This window comes from Balaenoptera physalus (assembly GCF_965194825.1).
Source record: "Balaenoptera physalus genome assembly, chromosome: 1".
NCBI classification, from domain to species: Eukaryota; Metazoa; Chordata; class Mammalia; order Artiodactyla; family Balaenopteridae; genus Balaenoptera; species Balaenoptera physalus.
The window spans coordinates 128,894,514-128,917,307 of NC_138882.1; the positions used below are offsets into that span (position 1 = coordinate 128,894,514).

At 40.6% G+C, this 22,794-nt stretch overlaps 1 protein-coding gene across 5 annotated transcripts in view; it reads right to left on the reverse strand.

Moving 5' to 3' along the window:
• AK5 (adenylate kinase 5) overlaps positions 1 to 22,794 on the reverse strand; it is a 243,652-nt gene that overhangs the window by 98,363 nt on the left and 122,495 nt on the right. For all 5 annotated transcript variants that reach the window (XM_082420424.1, XM_082420425.1, XM_082420422.1 and 2 more), the window contains exons 7-8: positions 19,866 to 19,956; positions 12,260 to 12,336 (exon numbers count right to left, since the gene is read on the reverse strand). In XM_082420424.1, the coding sequence (XP_082276550.1) occupies positions 12,260 to 12,336; positions 19,866 to 19,956 (168 nt within the window). The remainder of the gene's footprint in view (positions 1 to 12,259; positions 12,337 to 19,865; positions 19,957 to 22,794) is intronic.

The following is a 22,794-nucleotide window of genomic DNA, read 5'->3' on the forward strand; positions in this document are numbered from 1 at the left end:
TAAGTATCTCATCTCCACTCAGTTTCAAGCTCTACCTATATTCAGAAGCTCACAAATTTATATGTCCAGCCCAGATCTTTCCTCTAAGCACCAGACCGGTGTATTTAACTCTTCACTTGAATTCTCTACTTGGGTGCATTAAAGCACTTTGTACTCAGCATGTCTAAAATGACACTCATGCTCTTTCCTTATGGAGCTGGTGTCTTCTTAGTGTTCTTGCTCAGTGAATGTCACTACCATCCACCCAGCTGTACAAGTTAAAAACCCAGGCATCATCTTCAACAGCTTACTCCCTCTTAGCTCTCATTTCCATTCCAACACAAAGTCCTGTTGATTTTACCTCACAAGTACCTCTCAAATTCATCCCTTCCTGTCCATCTCCTCCACTACTCCACTCCAGGGTACCATTCATGATCTCTTGCCTGGACTGCTGCTGCCTCTCCCTGGACTTCCCAGATCCATTCTCGCCTTCCTCCAAGTGTTCTTCATATTGCAGCCAGAACAATCTTTTTTTTAATTTAAACACAAATATGATGTTAACACACCCTCCTCTACCTGAAACAAAAGAAAACAACTCTTCAGTACTTCCCATTGCCCCACTCTCCAGGCTCATCTCACACCCCCTTCCCCTTTACTCTGCAATCAGTCATACTGGCCTCATTCCAGATGCTGTGTCTCTTTCTGCTTATACAGGCTATTTCCTCTTTCTGAACATCCCCTGTGCCTCCCATCCTTTCCTGTTCTTTCACTTTCTCACAAATACCTGGTTACCTCTTACTCATCTTTCAGATATCAACTGAAGCATCTCTTGTCTTAGAAAAGCCTCTCCTCACCTCACAGATCACCTGACCACATCTACGCACTGCACTATGTACTTCTTTTTTTTTAATTTTTATTTTATATTGGAGTTTAGTTGATTAACAATGTTGTGTTAATTTCAGGTGTACAGCAAAGTGATTGTTATACATATACATGTATCTATTCTTTTTCAAATTCTTTTCCCATTTAGGTTTTTACAGAATATTGAGAAGAGTTTCCTGTGCTATACACTAGGTCCTTATTGGTTATCTATTTTAAATACAGCAGTGTGTACATATCAATCCAAACTCCCAATCTATCCCTCTCCTCCTCCTGGTAACCACAAGTTTGTTCTCTAAGTCTGTGAGTCTCTTTCTGTTTTGTAAATACATTCATTTGAATCACTTTTTTAGGTTCTACATATAAGTGATATCATATGATATTTGTCTTTCTCTTTCTGACTTACTTCACTTAGTATGATAATCTCCAGGTCCAACCGTGTTGCTGCAAATGGCATTATTTTATTCTTTTTAATGTCTGAGTAATAGTCCATTGTATATATGTACCACATCTTCTTTATCAATTCATCTGTCGATAGACATTTAGGTTGTTTCCATGTCTTGGCTATTGTAAACAGCACTGCAATGAACATTGGGGTGCATGTCTCCTTTTGAACCATGGTTTTCTCTGGATATATGCCCAGGAGTGGGATTGCTGGGTCATATGGGTAGTTCTATTTTTAGTTTTGAAGGAACCTCCATACTGTTCTCCAGAGTGGCTGTACCAATTTATATTCCTACCAACAGCATAGGAGGGTTCCCTTTCCTCCACACCCTCTCCAGCATTTATTGTTTGTAGATTTTTTGATGATGGCCATTCTGACAGGTAAGAGGTGATATCTCATTGCAGTTTTGATTTGCATTTCTCTAATAATTAGCAATGTTGAGCATCTTTTAATATGCCTCTTGGCCATCTGTATGTCTTCTTTGGAGAAATGTCTATTTAGGTCTTCTGCCTATTTTTTAATTAGGTTGTTTGTTTTTTTGATATTGAGCCACATGAGCTGTTTGTAAACTTTGGAGATTAATCCCTTGTCAGTTGCATTGTTTGCAAATATTTTCTCCAATTCTGTGGGTTGTCTTTTTGTTTTGTTTATGGTTTCCTTCGCTGTGCAAAAGCTTTTGAGCTTCATGAGGTCCCATTTGTTTATTTTTGGTTTTATTTCCATTACTCTAGGAGATGGATCAAAAAAGATATTGCTGCAATTTATGTCAAAGAGTGTTCTATGTTTTCCTCTAAGATTTTTATAGTAACTGGTCTTGCATTTAGGTCTTTAATCCATTTTGAGTTTATTTTTATGTATGGTGTTAAAAAATGTTCTAATTTTATTTTTTAACATGTAGCTGTCCAGTTTTCCCAGCACTATTTATTGAACAGAATGTCTTTTCACCATTGTATAGTCTTGCCTCCTTTGCTGTAGATTAATTGACCATAGGTGTGTGTTTTTTTCTGGGCTTTCTATCCTGTTTCATTAATCTATATCTCTGTTTTTGTGCCATACCATACTGTTTTGATAACGGTAGCTTTGTAGTATAGTCTGAAGTCAGGGAGCCTGATTCCTCCAGCTCCGTTTTTCTTTCTCAAGATTGCTTTGGCTATTTGGGGTCTTTTTTTTTTTTTTAACATGTTTATTGGAGTATAATTGTTTTACAATTGTGTGTTAGTTTCTGCTTTATCACAAAGTGAATCAGTTATATGTATACATATATCCCCATATCCCCTCCCTCTTGCATCTCCCTCCCACCTTCCCTATCCCACCGCTCTAGGTGGTTATTCAGGGTCTTTTTTGTCTCCATACAAATTTTAAGATTTTTTGTTCTAGTTCTGTGAAAAATGCCATTGGTAATTTGATAGGGATTGCGTTGAATCTATAGATTGCCTTTGGTTGTGTAGTCATTTTGACAATATCGATTCTTCCAACCCAAGAACATGGTATATCTTTCCATCTGTTTGTGTCATTTTTGATTTCTTTCATGAGCATGTTATAGTTTTTGGAGTACATGTCTTTTGCCTCCTTAGATAGGTTTATTCCTAGATATTTTATTCTTTTTGATGTGATGGTAAATGGGATTGTTTCTTTAATTTTTCTTTCAGATCTTTCATTGTTAGTGTATAGAAATGCAAAAGATTTCTGTGTATCAATTTTGTATCCTGCAACTTGACCAAATTCATTGATGAGCTCTAGTAGTTTTCTGGTAGCATCTTTAAGATTTTCTATGTATCATGTCATCTGCAAACAGTGACAGTTTTACCTCTTCTTTTCCAATTTGGATTCCCTTTATTTCTTTTTCTTCTCTGATTGCCATGGCTAGGACTTCCAAAACCATGCTGAATAAAAGTGGCAAGAGTGGACATCCTTGTTCTGTTCCTGATCTTAGGGGAAATGCTTTCAGCTTTTCACTGTTGAGAATGATGTTAGCTGTAGATTTGTCATATATGGCCTTTATTATGTTGCAGTATGTTCCCTCTATGCTCACTTTCTAGAGCGTTTTTATCATAAATGGGTGTTGAATTTTGTCAAAAGCTTTTTCTGCATCTATTGAGATGATCATATAGTTTTTGTTCTTCAATTTGTTGAGGTGGTGTATCATACTGATTGATTTGTGGATATTGAAAAATCCTTGCATCCCTGGGATAAACCCCACTTGATCATACACACTGCACTATGTACTTCTTCTCCCAAATACTTACTTCAGTTTTCATATTATATTTATGTGATTATTCTACTATTATCTATTTCTACCATAAAAACCATGATAGTAGGAACCGTGTCTTCTTTTGCTCACCATATATTTTCAGTAGCTCATATAAGAGTCTGGCACATCAGATATTCTCTACATTAGTTGAATGAATACATAAATTAATAAAGTTGAAGTCATGGGCATGGCTGAAGCAGTTGTAAAAGTAGAGGGACCCTCCCACTCCTGACAGAGCCCATTAAGGCATCTGGACGGGTTTTAAACAGAATGAGTATATAACAGTGTCAGACATATTCTTCCTTCCTTGAAAGCTGGCATTAAACAAACAAACAAACAAAAAGGAACTTGGTGAACACAATATTTTAAAGGCAGGGCAGAGTAAGAAAAACCAAGCTGGGGGGTGGGGAGGAGACAAAGAAATAATGGCCATAGAGGTGGCATAAGCCAAGGGAGCCAAGAGTTCTGAGAAAGCAGAAGTGCCATCAAGCATCTGGAGCCCCATACATTGTAAGAAACAGGAAATGTTCTCCTGACTTGACATTAATTAGATGACTCTTAATTGTCTCTTAGGGGAATAAGTAGGCAGAAGTTGTTTTATAGGCGAGAATGGAAGGTGAGGATGTAGGAGCAGGGCAGCTGACATCTCTTTCACCAAATATGGTGTTGAAGGAAAGGGGAGAGGAAAGACAGTATCCTACTTGGCCTTTCTATGACACTTGGCACTGTTGATGGCTACCTCTTTCTTCAAGGTGGGGATGGTGGCTTGTTAGATAGAGAAAAAAGATACTCTGAAGATGAGAACTTTAGAAAGATAAAGCAGTATCAGTTAATGGTGCAAGGTCCTGGGGCAAATGGAAGGAATGGGATCAAGGACTTGGGCAGATGCTGCATCTAGAAACTCTGTTGTTAGGAGCATATACATTATGAATTGTTATGTCTTCCTGGAATATTGACCCCCCCCCTTTATCATTATGTACTGCCCTTCTTTATCCCTGATAACTTTCCTTGTTCTGAAGTTTTGCCCTGTCTGAAATTAATATAGCTATTCCTGCTTTCTTTTAATTAGTGTTAACATGACATATCTTTCTCCATTCCTTTACATTTATCTATATGTGTCTTTATATTTAAGATAGGTATCTTGTAGACAGCATGTGGTTGGATCTTGTATTTTGATCTACTTTGAAAAAGTCTGTCTTTGAAGTATTTAGATCACTGATATTTAAATTGTTTGTTGATATAGTTGGATTATCATCTAGCATATTTGTTACTATTTTCTATTTATTGCCCATGTTCTTTGTTTTTATTTTTGTCTTCCAAACTTTTTCTGCATTGGTGGCTTTAACTGAACATTTTATATGGTTCCATTTTCTCTCCTTTCTTAGCATATCGATTATATTTCTTTTTAAACCTTTTTTTAAAAAGGGTGGTTGCCCTAGAATTTGCAATATACATTTAAACTAATCCAAATCCACTTTCAAATAAGTGGACAGTACAAGTACCTTGTAATAACAAAATATTCCTAATTCCTCCCTTCCATCCCTTGCTGTCATTCATTTCACTTATACATAAACACACATAATCAAATATATTGTTGCTATTATTTTGAACACACTATTATTGGTTAGATCAATTAAGAATAAGAAAAATAAGTTTTTATTTTGCCTTCACTTATTCATTCTCTGATACTCTTCCTTTCTTTATGTAGATCGAAATTTCTGACCTATATCATTTTCCTTCTCTCTAAAGAACTTCTTTTAGCATTTCTTGCAAGGCAGGTCTACTGGTAACAAATTGCCTCAATTTTTGTTTGTCTGAGATAGTCTTTATTTCTCTTTCACTTCTGAAGGATAATTTCACAGGATACTAAAGTCTAGGTTTTTTTCCTTCAACACTTTAAATATTTCACTCCACTCTCTTCTTGCTTGTATGGTTTCTGAGGAGAAGTCAGATGTTTTTCTTATCTTTGCTTCTCTGTAGGTAAGATATATTTTTCCTCGTGCTTCTTTCAAGACTTTTTTCTTTGTCTTTGATTTTCTGCAGTTTGAATATGATTATTGGTAGATGTAGTTTTTGTTTTTATATTTAACCTGCTTGGTGTTCTCTGAGCTTCCTGAATCTGTGGTTTGGTGTCTGACATTAATTTGGGGAAATTCCCATCATTATTGCCTCAAATATTTCTTCTGTTTCTTTCTCTCTTTCTTTTCTTTCCAGTATTCCCATTACATATGTTGATATATTACACCTTTTGTAATTGTCTCACAGCTTTTGAATATTCTGGGTTTTTTTTTCAGTCTTTTTTCTCTTGGCTTTCAGTTTTGGAACTTTCTCTTGTCATATCCCCAAGATCAGAGATATTTTTCCTCACCCATGTCCAGTGTATTATTGAGCCCATCAGAGACATTCTCCATTTCTGTCACAGTGTTTCTGATCTCTAACATTTCTTTTTGATTCTTAGGATTTTCATCTCTCTGATTACATTAGCCATGTGTTTTTGCATGTTGTCTACTTTTTCAATTTAAGCCCTTAGCACATTAATCATAGTTTTAAAGAACTCTTATTTGGATAAGGCCAGTATTCCTGACTTATCTGAAGACTCTTGTTCTAATGCTTGTTCAGTCTCTCCAAACTGTGTTTTTACCTTTAGTATGCCTTATAATTTTTTGTTGAAAAGTGGATGTGATGTACTAGGTAAAAGGAACTGCAGTAAATAGCTTTTAGTGCTGTAGTGGTAAAGTGTTGGGGGAGGAGACACGTTCTATGAAGTGTACATAGTCCTATGATTAGGTCTCAGTCTTTTGGTGAGCCTGTGCCCTTGGACTGTGAACTTCACCACTGATTCCCCCCCCTTAGATGAGACAGGATGGCTTGAGGAGGATGGAATTGGGTATTTCCATTCTCCTAGGTAGGTTAGGCTCTAATAAAACCCCAGTAGGTTAGTTTCTCCTGAGAGCAGGCCTTGTTAAGGACAGAGTGCTCAGGTGGCTTTCAAAATGATTTTTTTTTTTCTCCTCTGCCTGCTGGAAGCATGAGGAGACTGATAGTCACTGTGAGAATCTGGTAGAGCTCCTAGTGGTAAAACCCACAAAAGTGTGGGGACCCCATGACTGGATGCCCATGGAATTTTTATCCTCAGATTTGCCTACATTGAGTCTCCAGCAATTCATCAATTACAGTTTAGGTTTTCTTACCCTGGCCCTGGTTCTTGTGGAGGTTTTCTGCTCTGGTAAGTTGTGATTCTCTGAATCTGCCTGTTTCTCCAATTTTAGGTGCAGCAGTTTGCCTTGTGACCTCACTTCTAAGAAGAGACTTTTCAGTTTGTTCAGCTTTTCACTTGTTAGGACAGTGGTAATTTTTAAGCTCCTACATGCCAGACTGAAAACCATAAGTGCTCCATTAGCATTCACTTAACTGAAGCAATGGTGGCCTCTGTCAGCTACGGAAAGACACTGATTGCTGAAAAGTTGGTTTGGGGGAGGAGAGAAAGGGGTTCACATTTATGAAGCATTTGTTCCCTACAAGGTACTTTACACTCCCTACTTCTCCAAACAGCATGTCTAAGTGGGGTTACTGTCATCACTTTTGAAAAGAGGAAACCCAGGCTCGAAAGAGTTAGCAAGAGTTAGCAAGTTATCAAAAAGTTACATATTAAGGAGAAGAACTGGAAATCATTTTATTGACTTTTTAAAAAAATGGACATTTATTGAGCACATACTGTGTGTTGGGCAGGAGAGCAGAACACAGTCCCTGCAATGCAAGAGGATATTACAACACAGGGTTTCATGGATCCCCCAAGAAGGTGACATGTAATGAGAAGGGCTTCCTCAAGGAGAAGCGTGGTTCTGATGGAGCATGAGTAGGGGTTATCCGGCATAGGGGTGATAGGGTTGTGGAAGCTTCCACATAGAGGAAAGAGACTGTGCAAAGCACAACCCACTTGGGGGGAACTGCAAATGGCTTGGTGTGGCTGGAGCATTCAGTGTGTTTTGGTGATTGGCAAGGGATGAGTTTGGGGAAGGAGGGGAGAGGGTCAGACTCTAATTTGAAAGTTCCCATGTATTATAAGAGGTTCTGATTTAATTCTAACATCAATGAGGAGCCATGAAGAGTTTTAAGCAGTGGAATGTGATGATTGACTTGGCTTTTCAGCAAGATGATTTTGATGAGTGAGGAGCCTGGGGAAGGGAGACTGGTTAGGAGACTGTCTCAGTGGTCCTGGGGTAGAAGGGTCAGCGTGTGAACCAGGACAGTGGCAGTGGAACTGGGGAGGAAAGGAGAGATTCTTGATCAAACTGATGTAGGGAGGGAGAGAAAGGAAGGAGACTAGGAAGATGCCCTGGTCTCTGGCTTGGGCAGCTGGGAGGATGGTGGTATCCTTCACAGAAATAGGGGAAACAGAAGGAAGAACAGATTTTGTGGGGGAAGATGGTGAGTTCAGTTTTGGACGTGTTGAGTTTGAGATGCACATGGGAAACCCAGCCAGTGCTGTTTAGCAGGCAGACATAGGCGCTGGGAGCCCACCAGGGAATTCTGAGTGAAGCTGAAATGCCCACATTTCCTCACTATTCCTTGTGAACAGAGCCCCAACTTTGTTGAGGTTTCCATGCCTTAGGAAAAGAGAAACTGGCTGTGGTCAAGCTTCTCAAAGGAGAATATGTGCAGTGAGGATTGAAGGGTCCCTGGCCAGGATGCTGGCGGGCACCTGCACTGAAATAATAGACCAACAGAGTGGAGCTCAGCAAGGAAAGCAAGAAAGAGTGAGCCAAGAAGTAGGAGGAGTGCCAGAGAGAGAACACATGGTGGGGGACAGAGCTTTGTGGCCCAGGCTGGCTTCGCACTCACTAAACCCGTCTCTCTCTTCCTGGGCACCTGAGTAAGCTCCGTTTTCCATCCTTTTGCCTCTTCGCACAGAGGGAGAGCCAGTGACTAGGGATGTCAAATGATCGTGGGACGAAGAAATGTGCAATGAAGAGCAGGTCTCCCTTCCCATGCTTTTTTCCTTCCCATCCATGATCCCTCTGGGGGTCTCGCTGGAAGGAAAACACTCAGATTTTGACATTTATTTGTTACCGTAGCAGAGCCTCACCTATCTTTCTTGATCCTGCCTCTGCAGTCAGACGGCTGTGTTTGAATTCTGTCTTTACCTCTTGCCAGCTGTGTGACCTTAAATAAACTGCTTAATTTCTCTGTACCTCACTTTCCTTATCAGTAAAATGGGGATAATAGTGTCAATTTCACATAATTGTCTCAGGATATAATGAGGAAATAAATGTGAAGCACTTAGAATAGTATTAAATACTATAGAAGTGTTAGAAGCTAATGGAGAGGAGACTGTCAAGAAATGGGGATGGTTTATAGCCGCGGTCAGCAAACTACGGCCTGCAGGTCAAATCCACTCTGCTGCCTGTTTGTGCACAGCCTCTCAGTTAAGAATGGGCTGTACATTTTCAAATAGTTGAAATAAATCACAGGAAAATATGTGGAATTCAAATTTCAGTGTCCATAAATAAAGTTTTACTGGAGCACAGCCATACTCCTGTTTAAGTATAGTTGTGGCTGCTTTTGCACTACAATGGCAGGGTTTGAGTAGCTGCAGCAAATCCCTTATGGTTCACAAAGCCTAAAATATTTACTACCTGGCCCTTTACAGTAAAAGTGTGGTGGATCAAAGGCAGCAAAGGTCAAGAAAGATAACTAAAAAGTGTTAACTGGGGGTCTTCTCTGGTGGTGCAGTGGTTAAGAGTCCGCCTGCCAATGGAGGGGACACGGGTTCAAGCCCTGGTCTGGGAAGATCCCACATGCCACAGAGCAACTAAGCCCGTGCGCCACAACTACTGAGCCTGCGTGCCACAACTACTGAAGACCGCATGCCTAGAGCCCGTGCTCTACAACAAGAGAAGCCACCGCAGTGAGAAACCCGTGCACTGCAGCGAAGAGTAGCCCCTGCTCGCCACAACTAGAGGAAGCCCGTGCGCAGCAACGAAGACCCAATGCAGCCAAAAATAAATAAATAAATTTATTTTAAAAAAAAAGTGTTAACTGGAATTGGTAATAGATTACCAGTGACCTTGATAATGGCTTTATTTGGAGTGTGAAAGCATAAACTAGATTTTGGTTCTGGGGTGATCATAGTTTGATTCCTGACTCAACTGCTTGTTAGCTCTTTGGTCTTGGGAAGTCATTTAACCTCTATGAGCTCCAGTTTCCTGGGCTGTAAATTGGAGATAAACAGAGCTACCTTCTTGAGTTATTGTAAAGATTAGCAATAATGCATGTAAACCATAAAACACAGTGTCTGGCTTACAGTAAGTACTCAATAAATGCAAACCCTTGCTTCATTTAATCTTCTGTCCCCCAAATTGCTGTTCCTTTATAGGTAATGCCTTTTCACTTTTAATATTTTATTTTTGTCCTCTGTGTTCTCGATGTTTTACATTATATGCCATGTCTTTGCTCAAATCTCACCTCTTTAGTGAGGCTGTCCTAGTTAATATTGACTCTCCTATTTAATACTGTAATCTGCCCTCCCCAACCCAGCATTCCTAACCCTCCTACCGTGTTCTACTTTTTTTTTTCTTCTCATAGCACTTAACAATAGAGAATTTACTAATATATTATGTTTATTGTTTGCTATCTGTCTTCCCCACCTGTATGGAAGATCCTTGCCTGTTTTATACAATTAGATAGTCCAAGTGCCTAAACGGTACCTGGCACATAGTAGGTGCTCTGTTAATATTTGTTGAGGAACTAAATGGAAAAAGAATAGGCGACGATTTTTTTTTCCTGCTCAGGACTGGATGTGCTCCTTCAGTCTGGGGACTTGTCTTTTCTCACCTCTTTAAAGTCCTCAACCATTATCTGTTAAAATGCAGCTCTGCCCCATCTGCTCCATTTTATCCTCCTGGAACTCCTGTTAGAATATGTTGACCCAATCATTCCATCCTCAGTGTCTCCTAAGTTCTTCCTTTGACAATGATTTAGCTCTCTGTTTCATTTGAAGGAAATTTCCTCAGCTCTATCATTGTGTCTCTCTCTCTTTTTTTATCGGGGTATAGTTGTTTTACAATGTTGTGTTAGTTTCTACTGTACAGCGAAGTGGAGTTCCCTGTACTGTGCAGCAGGTTCTTATTAGTTATCTCTTTTATATATATTAGTGTATATATGTCAATCCCAATCTCCCAATTCATCCCACCCCCCACCCCTATCATTGTCTCTTTTTAGCTGTGTCTAGTCTACTCTTCAACCTGTTAATTGAAATTTTATTGCAATGACTATTTTTTTGTGCCTAGAATTTCTATTTCTTCCTCCCTATTCCTTCCTGCTTCTTCCTTTCCATTCTTTCCTGCACTTGTTTCATGGTTTCTAATCTTCCCTTTATCTCCTTGGATATTTTAAATATTCCCAGATTAAGATTTCTTTCAGGCTTTTCTGTTATCCCCAGTCCTTGGAGTGTGAACCCTTCCATTTGTTTAATCAGCTGGATTTCTTGCTACGGTTCATTTCTTGGTGCAGTCTGTAATTTTGGATGGTGAGCTCACCCTTCACGGTGGTTGTCTGGCATTTGCCTCTGCTGGGGTCTTAAGAGTTAGCAACTGAAAAGGCTCCAAAAAGGCACCACTGAATGGCCTGTCTTTGGAGGTGAGGATGAGGGTGGCGGAGTGCAGGTGTTAAGGAAGGTGCCCTGAGTTCACTTCCCCACTGTGAAACTATTTGTGTAACTGTGCGCAAATTACTCCTGGAGTCTTAATTCTCTTAATTATGAAATAAAGATAATAATTCCTATTTCCTAGAGATGTTGTGAGGAATTAGTACGATAGTCAAGTTAAGGAACTTAGCACAATATTTAGTATGTATGAAGTGCTTAATATATGCTAAAAAATACTTTAAATACTTGTCAATATCTTCTCCTTGCTTTGTGATATAAGGGAAGAAACATAATGCTTGTGAAAATAGCTTCTGAATATGTATATGAAACAGAGAGACAGCCATTACATTTGGACACTGGTCATATCTATCCCCTTTATTTGTTACACATATTAGCTGAAAATGGGGGAAAAACAATTTCAGAAGAACATGCTCACTTGGCTTTCAGCCACAACAGAGGAGCACTGATGAGAGATGGAAGTTTCAGACATGATGCTTTTTAAAAAATAAGGCCTAATTAGAGACTGGGATCATTTGCCAACTATTTTGGATCATTAAAATAGAGCAGGAGGAAGAGTTCTTCTGCTGAGAAAAAATGACCCAGATAAATTTCTTTGGTTTTATTCAAATAGAAAATATATTTAATTTCTTGGCTGTGTTGTCCTTGGTCATCAGTCCCTTTCAAAGGTTAGAAAGAGAAAAGCAGAGCCCTGAACCTGTAACAAATGCTTAGTAAATACCGTGTGGGCTTATTACAGGGAAGGAATAGAGACACAGGCAAATTCTTGGCCAAGAGAACCTCATGTTACCTCACTTCTATCTCATGTAACATTTGACCACAAATCTTTCCTTAATTAATTGCCACTTTGAATCTGTGGATAAGGGAGGGTTAAAGGGCCAAAGTTAATATATAAAAGCTGTATGATTTATCATGGAATAGATTATTTTAGTTCTGTGTAAACATTTCACAGAATGATTTGTAATTCTAATTTTCATGAAACATTTATAAAGACTAAAATTAGAAACATTTAAATAGAGAAATATTTTTAGATTCTAAGTACCTGATCTTCATAATCAGATCCTGTATCAGTGATCTCTCCAGTGTCCAACATCATCGAAGGATCAAGGTCACTTGAACCTAAGATTAGGAAAACAAAGATTACCTGATGGAGGTCATCCGTGTACATTTCTAAGGCAAACAATCGCCCACCAAGTTTCCATATCGTCCTATTTACAAATATTTCCAGACTCTTCCCATCTGCCAGGCACTGTTTGGCCTGCAGATGGAAAATGCAGATGTAACAGAGCAGGACCCTATGGGGCCTTCCCAGGACAGACCCCCTCCCCAATATCCTCTGCTTTAGCTCCTCTCTGAAGTACCTAGATAATAGTATCTGATGCACATTTCCTGAGTTGTTTTACAGATGCTAAAACCATCACCAAATGGAAGAAATTAACTACATGACGATCATGAACACCTAGCTCCCAGATCTACTAGTGCCTAAGGAACGATAATGTTAACCCCTGTGACACCACCCAGTTACCTCACCATCAACCAATCAGAGAACTGTGCACGAGCTGATCACATGCCCTGGGACACCTCTCCCTCACCTGGCTTTTAAAAATCTTTGTTGAAACCCACGGAGAATTTGGGCTTTTTGAGCACTAGCTGTTCTGAACTCCTTGTTGGTCACCCTGCAATAAACGCTGCACTTTCCTTCACCACAACCCGGTGTCAGTAGACTGGTTTTACTACATGTGGGGGAGTAGACCCAAGTACGGTTTGGTGACACTGTCTGCGCCCTTAAGAAGACAGTGATCTTGTGGAGGAGATGAATTTATCAACAGCAAGGTTCAGAAACCAAAAAGAAAGACTAATTCTGATTAGTAGTGGAGGAGATGATGGGGGTGGGATTCTTCACAAGGAAATAGTTTGTAAGTCTAAACTGTGAGGGCGAATAAGGGTGGTCCAGGAGGAGAAGTGGTTTAAGGGTGTGCAATGGTGGCTGAGGAAGAAGGAACACCAGGAGCAAAGTACGGAGTGAGAGTAGAGCAAGGGGTTTCCAGGAAAAGAAGAGCTGAGTATGCTCACTCCATGAGAACCTGAGAAGTTTTTCCTCTAGCCTTTGGGTCACCTTAGTCCCTGAAGGTGAGAAAAATCAGGTTAACTTAATGTATTAATATAGCATTTTTTCCCCCTAGGTACTACAGGTTACACTGAATTACCTTCCATTAATCCCCAAGGCTCACACTTAAACCAGTAATTTTCTTAATGGGACTCCTGAAGCACAATTGATTCATCATCCTCATCTAATGACTCTTTCTTGCTGGGAAATATATATTACCTAACTAGCCAGGAAGACAGAATTCAGTGCTGTCCATAAAAAGCCAGGCACCCTGTGAAGAAACCAACCACCCCATGCTTCATTGTAAACTTGCCCTTGACAAATAACTCTTGTTCAGAATATGCAATGAGTAACGTTTAATAAAGATGAGTTTTCAAAAAATGTCAAGCATCTCACACACTTCTCAGATATGGACCTCTCCCAGAGATGCTGCTTCCATACTTTCTTCCAGAAAAAGGATCAAGGTGTGTCCTCACACAGTCTTTCCTCATTTCTTTCTTCCCATCATTACCCCTGCTGTTCACCAAATTGACTAAGTACTAACCCGTTATCAAATCGACTAAGTACTAAGCAGTAACACCATTGTTTACTGTGTTTGTAATTAAAAAAAAAAATTTTTTTAAGTACAGTAAAGGCTTTCAAAATGGAGATACTTGACCCATCAAACCATTTTGGAAAATTAACTAACTGTAGAGCTACCATGTATAGTTGCATAAGTGTGTACTGCACAATTCTTGGTGATGCCCTTGGCAACACCAGTGTTAATGAGGTGTTTGTAGAATGGAGTTGGGAGGACTATTAATAAAGTGAGACTAGAGGGATGATATGGAAACGTTAATTTTATATATAATTTTTTAAGTAGAAGGATTATATACTTGTAATTTTTCTGTCTCTGTGCTTTAAGTATGTTTCAGATAAATACTTTTATTTATAAGGTGTACCTTATAAATAAAAGGTGTACCTTAGGGCCAAACTACCTGATGTCTCAGAACCCAGTTGGAAGACCAGTTTGCATGTATGTGGTGGGAGACAGTAAAGATGGCAGAAGTAAAACGTACATTTTTCCATTATAAGATCATGGACATTTTAGAATTTAATATTTCATAGAATCCTACCCTGTCACTTTAGAAAAGAGGAAAATGAGCTGTGGAGAAGTTATATAGCTTGGCCAAGGTCATGCAGAAAGTGACTGAGATCAAAGACAGAAGTCACTGCTCCCATTTCTAACATAGCCTGCTGACTCCAAGTTGTAAGCAGGCAAAATCCAAATGGCTTTATAAACATGATCTTTCATTACAGTGCTCTACAGGGGAGGACCTTGGAGGAATGTGCTATCTCTTCTACATTCTGAGAAAATAGGAACAGTGAATGGCCGATGATGAAGTGGGTCACTGAGCGGCTGCGGAAAGGGAAGAACAGAAAGTGGAATAAAGAGGTGTCACTCCAGCCTGTGACAGTCAAGGTGGCAGCTATTGACAGCACCATTAAAGGCAATGCCAATTTTAACTAGCTTTCGTTACTTCCACAATATGGATATTATTCACTGACTAGTGGTGATAGATACTCAAATGATATCCTCCCCTTAGAATTTAGAGTGATTCATGTGCAGTGAGCAACGTGATCTGAACACAAAGGCTAATTAAACATACAGCTGTTTCAGTTCCTGTGTCCTACTTATTTAATTAGAAACTGTTCTTTTGGTCGTTTTAATAAAGTACAACGTGAAGGGCTCTTAGACAAACCAGTTAACAGAGATATTACACATTAATATTTGAAAATGGAACAAGATTATTAGAAAACTATCTTCAGCGATGGTAGAATGAAGAGGTTTTTGTTTAAAAAGCAACTTCTGCTTATAAGGAAGAAGAGATTGGCTTTCCTAATAAAATGTTTTTAACAGAAATTTTATTGTATCATCAAGGGGTGGAATTTCTTGACATGCTGTTGCTCTTGGCAACAGTACTAATAGATCATAGAAGGCATAGACAAAGGATGTCATTATCAGCTCAGATAAAGATTGAATAGCTTTCATTTTCTTTTAGTATTGGTTACTTGGTTTGCTGAAAATGGGACCTTTAATAATAGTCTAAGGCTTGACATACAAAATAGGGAGGTAAATATAATCATATGTACACATTTTTGCCATCTTTCATTGGACAATTGAACACATAAAACAACTGTAATGATCTTGTTACTCAAAGAAGACAGCAAAATTAGGACCTTTTGCAAAAGTGATAGTATGGCTTTCATTTCCCCCTATTTTGAATTTCTTGATTTCTTTTCAGATTTAAAAGTATCCTTCCCATAGATAACAGAGAAAGGTATGAGCTGAAATAGAACCCCACAGGGGGCACTCAGTGTCACTAGTTTTAGACATTGAATGGTCTTCGGAAATATTTTCAGGTTGTCTCCTTAAATTTAAGTGGGAAGATGACAAATTGCCTTCAGAGGTACAGGAAGGCTAACCATACTGCCTTCTGGGACACTGGTAAAGATTTTTTCCTCCTCGTGGAACTTTTGATCTGAAGTTTTAGGAAAGCCCTCCTCCCACTTGGAGTACCAGATAGAGGGAGACTCCCGCAAGGCGGGGTTTCCTGCACGGTGAAGGGCGTCTGCAGATAAAGCTCCTCTCACACTTCTCCTGCCCCGTTTGAGGAAAGCGGTCTCTCCCTTCTCCTGTCTCTTCTGCTAAACCGTCGGCAGCTTTAGGTGGGGTTGTATTACATCTCTGAATCTAAGAACAAAACTTAGAAATTCTATGCATTCGATACATATATGCTGAATGACTGAAAAATGGATAAAAGGACAGTTTTACTTTTGTGGATCTCAATCTTTTTTTTTTTTTTTTTTTTAGCATCTTTATTGGAGTATAATTGCTTTACAATGGTGTGGATCTCAATCTTAATCATTCGCTCTTGGAACATTAAATCCCTCCTAAGCGCCTTAGGCATTAGGCACGGAGAATCCAGCTCTAATTCCAACAGGCTTGGAAGTGTTTGTAGCAGTTTGTGTTAGAATTCCTTTGAAGAAGGGCATTGTATTTCTTTGGAAAAAAATATCCTGGCAGTATTTGGGGCTAGAAGGAAGCTCCTCGAGGGAACTGGGTGTTGGGGGACTGTTCTAGGTGAGAAGAGAAGGGGGGATTTTTTTTTTTAGTTACTCCATGACAGCGGTGGGGGAAGGGAGGAAGAGAGGGAGAAGAGGGTAGACGTCAACCTAGGAAAATGGGGAAAGGCTGTGCTGCATGAGATGTGGTCTCTCCCTGCGACCCCTCAAATCCTCAGCAAAGATACTAACCTATACTTAACCTTTTTAACGGGACAGCCGCATGCTTTATACACATAAGGCATTTACTCTTCACAACTGTCCTATAAGGTAGCATTAATATTCTTTCCTTATAGATGGGGACACTGAGGCCCAGCGACACTGAGTGATGTAGGCAGATGACTCTGCTAGAAGTATTACTGGAGGGCTCCATGGAGGAGGAAACACCGCAGACGGGGTGCAGAGGTTCAGGGGCTGGCATTCTCTGGCCTGGAGGCAAGCAAATGCACACTCTGCTCTGGAGCCAAAGGAGATTTGGTGTGGCTGTGAGTTGACGCGCCCAGGTGAGTAGCCCAGCTGAGGTGGCCAGCTAGAAGAGAAAGGGCTAATGGGGCATCTCGCATGAGATTCATACCGGGTTTCAAACCAACGCTCACGTATACACTCTGTCCTCATGAAGTCTTGCACTCTTGTAAAGGAAATAGATTTTTAACAAACAATCCTATATCTAATTATATAATCGCAGTTGCGATGAATGCCCTGAAGGTAAAGGGCAGAACACTACACAGGGATGTAGTCTGGGATGGGGTCTGAGAACGTTTCCTTGAGGAAATCACGTTTAAACTGAGATACAAAGCAGGACCCGGCCAGGTGAAGGATGGGATGAGGAGGTGAGAGAGTAGAGGGATGCAAATGGAGAGAGGTGGTTCCAAGTACTTTGTGCAAGTGGCCAGAGGCGGGAAGGTACCTGAGGCATTCAGGAGCTGGAGGAGGCTGGTGTGGGGGAGGGGAGGTGACGCTCTGACGGGGACAGGACCACTGCAGAAAAGCCAAGGATATTTTTGTCACGGTAAGAACCCTGGTGCTCAGCCTGCAGGAAAGTCATGGAAGGTTTTGCTTTGTTTTGGTTTTTGTCAGGTGATCAGAGCTGCATTCTCGGCGGATCCCCATGGCAGCAACAGGATTCCTAACAGACAGATGGGCCGGGCCAGGGATGATGTAAAAGGCCGGCAAGGAATGACAAAGGCTTCGATGAGTTCGCTAGGGATAGTGAAGGAGGCCTGGACTCCCAAGGTGTCTCTGAGGATCGTGATCGGTGTGAGGTGTGAGGGCAGGGACACTTTTGCCTGGCTCTCTTAAAAGAGAAAAACTGCGTGATCTCCCTTGCATGTGAAACCTAAAAAAGTCAAATACATAGAGGCAGAGAGTAGAATGGTGGTTACCACAGACACGCAGGTGGGGGAAATGGGGAGATTTTGACCAAAGGGTACAAAGTTGAAGTTACGTAGGAAGGATATGCCTAGAGATCCAATGCACAGCAAGGTGACAACAGTTCATGATATGTATTGAATACTGGAAAATTGCTAAGGGAATATGTTTCAGATGCTCATTCATCAAACACAGAAGAATGGTAACTATATGAAGATGAAGTATGTTAATTAGCTGGACTGTAGTAATCATTTCACAAATCAAATCATCGTGTAGTACATCTTAAACATATATGATTTTTATGTAAAAAATTTAAAGGAATTGAAAGCTATTCACGTGGAGGTGATATGGGAGCAGTGGGGCAGCTGAGATACTGCAGAGAGAGGATTCAGGAGAAGGGAAGAGCCAAGGGAGAGAACCTGGGGGCTGCCGAGTCACAGAGCAGAGGCCACGGACATGACTTGTTTAATTGACTGAGTCACCAACATTTACAAGCTGGGAGATTTCACCTGCTGGTGCAGGTTTCTGTTTTCTCTGGAAGGAGAGAAGGATCCAGCAACGCTGGCCCATTCCTTAATGGCACAGTAACCTGGGGCTGTGAAGTGGCTGCCTCTGGAAGGGGAGGTATGGCTGATTTCTGGTTTACCACAAGCCCTCCTGGGTTCCCTTCGCTCACCAGGGCTGTTACAGGTAGAACAGGTTTACTTTAAGGCTGGAGCAGAACCCAGTTTTCAGGGGTCTTGGAAGTGGAAGGGAGCTAGGGGGAGTCGAGGCTGTGAGCACAGACCCCTCTGTTCATAAGCTCAGAGTTGTAGAGAGGAAGGAGTGGTCTCCTGGAAACCTCTGCTATGGGCCAGGCACCGTGCACTCTACCAAGGGGGCATGAAGAGGAAAAGACACAGTTTACTGAATTGCACACAAACCAGCCCAGCTACATCACTATAGGACGAGGCTACTTTGGAGAAATGCTACTTGAGAGCCATAAAATGCTGGGAGTTCTAAAGAAGGGGCCACTTAAATCTTCTCCTCTGCTCCACCGTTTGGAAACTGGGGGTATCTAGCCGGTAGATATTTGTTGTTAGAGGTCTAAATGAATGTTCTAAATGAAACATTAAAATAAAAGCACAGGTGTCACAGCAGTTTTCAGAGCAGTGGTACTTTTGTTTACATGATCTTACATGCTTCTCAACACTCCCTCTTGCCCTGCAATAGGCCATCTTTCTGTAAATATCACTGGAAAATGAGGCAGGCAAGTTTACGTCAGCTGTCTGTGCTCTGCGGGTCTGTCTTTTAAAAAACTCTGTCTTTCTTCGAACCTACTCGCAGTGAGCTTCAAATACGGCTTCAAACTTTTAGGTGTTTAGCCTTTTTCTGTACAGCCCGGAACTTTTGGTCTTTATTCACTGAGGCCATAACTGAGAAGAAAGGTGAGGACTGAGAGAGATTTGAGAGTCATCCACGTAGAATTGATGGTTGAAACCAGGACGGACAAGGAGCTGACCCAGAGAAAGAGTAAAAGAGAGTGAGAGAAGGGTCAAGGGCAGAAATGTGAGTACCGCCTACTTAAAGGGGCATGATTACCCTGCACGATTGTCCAACGTCAAACTTCTAGACATAGGAAGAGAAGGGGCAGGGCCACAACAGGGGCTGTGGGTGGGGATGGGAGCAGCTATCACACCAAAGAGGAGGCTTTCCCCAGGTGGCACAGGAGAGACATGTATGAGTTAGGGAGTTCTGGAGAAACTGTAACTTCTATTGTTGCACAAATTGTGGGTTAGATCAGTTTTTTAAAATTATAGTAACAGAGGTCCTTTGCTACATTGTGACTGCCTGCTAATTTGCACGTGCAATGACTGGAAGAAAGGCAGTAACTGTTAAGAGCCAGATGTATGGCTCTTTTCTATGTTGTTTTGTGCCTATATTTTTAAACCAGAAGGTGTAAAGACCTGAGGACAACATCATCCTTACGACCTTACGGCAGTTTGTTGAGCTCCAACCTTACTACAAAGCCCTAGACGCTTGGCAGGGGATCAGGGTATACCGCAGCCCAAAGGACACAGTGACTTACCTGCTGCAGCCTCTTTGTTTGGAAATAACTTGCTGTCAACTGCCATGCTGATGTCACAGAATACCTCATCCTCGTCTCGGTCGGCATCAAACTGGGAGAAATCAGGACAGACAAGTTGGGAACGTGAGAATACATAAATTAATTCATTCCAAAATATAATGAACATGCATCACACAACTTTATCTCTAATGAAGCAGGACAACAGGAACTGAGTCTTTAATCGGATATTTATAGGGCTTTTCAAGCCCGGACCTCATATCAAACAGAGAGGGGTGTTAGGGAGCAAGTGTACAGTCACTCACGGTTAAGAAAATCGTGTAGAATTTTCTTAATTTCTAAAACAAGCTTTGGAAAAACCCATAACTTGTGCTTTTCTGGCTCTTAGTTTTGTTTTGAAATCCTCCCTGCTGCCGCCTCCTTCATGAAAAAATATTTCTAAACAACAGGGGCATAGATTTTCTAATTTATTGTTAAAAAAAGAAAAAAGAGACCCTCAAACCAAATTTTAGCTACTATACAAATACTATAGATGCTATTCTATAGGTATAGTCTACAGACACTATAGGTTTAGATGTAACAAAAATTATGGATTCAAATATTTTACCATTCTCTAAAATTTACACAATTTTAAATATTAAAAATGTGGTTACATTTATAAATCCTCTATTTCCCAAGTTGTTCAGTGGTTTTTAAATATTTATTTATTTGGCTGTGCTGGGTCTTAGTTACAGCACGTGGGATCTTCACTGCTGCGTGCGGGGTCTTTAGTTGTAGCATGTGAACTCTTAGTTGCAGCATGTGAGATCTAGTTCCCTGACCAGGGATCGAACCGGGGCCCCCTGCATTGTGAGTGTGGAGTCTTAGCCACTGGACCACCAGGGAAGTCCCTCAGTGGTTTTTAGAAATACACTTTTGTCTCTTTGGTTTTTTTAAATAGGCTTACTGAGTTATAACTGACATACAATAAACTGCATGTATTTAAAGTGTACAAAATGATAAGCTTTGACATCTGTATACACCTGTGAAACCATCATAAAAATCAAAATAGTGAACATCTCCATCACCTCCCCCCAAAGTTTCCTTGTGCCGCTTGGGAATCCCTTCCTCCTGCCACCCCACCCCCCCGCATCAGGTAATCATTGATATGTTTTCTGTGACTGGAGATTACTTTGCATCTTCTAGGATTTCATGTAAAAGGAATCGTACAACATGAAATATTTTTGTCTGGATTCTTTCTCTCTGCACAATTATTTTGAGATTTATCAAGTTTATTCCTTTTCATTGCTGAGTAGTATTCCATTGTATGGATATACTATTAATTCCATCCTGGGTATCTTTCATCTTGGACATTGTAGTTTTTATCCATAGATTTTTAAAAAAAATAAATTTATTTATTTATTTATTTTTGGCTGTATTGGGTCTTCGTTTCTGTGCGAGGGCTTTCTCCAGTTGCAGCAAGTGGGGGCCACTCTCCATCGTGGTGCGCGGGCCTCTCACTATCGCGGCCTCTCTTGTTGCGGAGCACAGGCTCCAGACACGCAGGCTCAGCAATTGTGGCTCACGGGCCCAGCCGCTCCTCGGCATGTGGGATCCTTCCAGACCAGGGCTCGAACCCATGTCGCCTGCATTGGCAGGCAGACTCCCAACCACTGAGCCACCAGGGAAGCCCCTATCCATAGATGTTTGATTTGAGTCTTTAAAAATATCTATGTCTCTGTTTAAGGTTTTAAATACATGAAATACCATTATAATAACTTCTAATATCCTTCTCTACTAATTCCTACAACTGAGTTGGTTTTGATTGATTTCCCCCATTATTATGGGGCATATTTTCCTGTTTCTTTGCATGCCTGGTAATTTTTTACTGGATGCCGGGCATTGACAATTTGACCATGTTGGATGGTAGGTGTTTTTGTATTTCTATATTCTTGAGCTTCATTCTGGAATGCAGTTTAGTTACTTGGAAACAACTTGATCCTTTCAGGTCTTGTGTTTAAGATTTGTTGGACTGAACCAGAGCAGTGTTTAGTTTAAGGTTAATTATTCCGCCCTGTTGAGGCAAGACACTTTGAAGTACTCTACCCATTTCCTTGTGAATTAAGGGATTTTCCAGACTGGCTGTAGAAACAGGCACTCTTCTCAGGCTGGTGTGAGCCCCAGCTACTGTTCCTGTTGATCCTTTTGGGTGGTTTTTCCCTCAGCTTTGGGCAGTTTGCTCATATGCATGCCCTGATTAGTACTCTGCTGGATGCTGGAGGGGAACCCTCTGCAGATCTCCAGAGTTCTCTCTCTGTGCATCTCTGGTACTCTGTCCTCTGCAATCCAGCCACCTTGGGTCTCTTGCATTCTCAGCTCCATCTCCTCAACTCTTGGAGTCTACCCATCTCCACAAGGCTTCCTTCTCCCTGCACTGTAGCTGGAAAGTCTCCAGTAATAAGCTGGGGGCAATCACAGGGCCCACCACAATTGTTTCCTTTCTCTCAGGGAATCACCTCATTGTCTGATGTCCAGTGTCTTAAAATTGTTTTTTTAAAAAATATATATATTTTCTTTATTTATTTTTGTTTGTTTCATGGGAGGGAAAATACAGTCTCTTTTATTCCATCTTCGTTTTTAATCTTAATTGTTATCTTGAAGATATTTGAAAAGATTTAAGTGATTTATTCCTTTATATATTTTCCTACTGAAGTGTTTCATTATTTTTAGTGAGAGGAATTTAGAAGCCCAAATTAGAAAGTTATTACCTAATCTCCCCTTACACAGTTAAAGCTCATTGTATGGTGCTTTAAAGTACTTTCACTATGTCACATCAGCCCATGGGAAAGGTGAGGCAGATCGTCTTGTTTCTATTTTACAGGTGAGGAAATACCTACTCAGATATTATGACTTTCTCAAGTCAAACAACAGCTAACAAGCAGGAGAAGTAGGA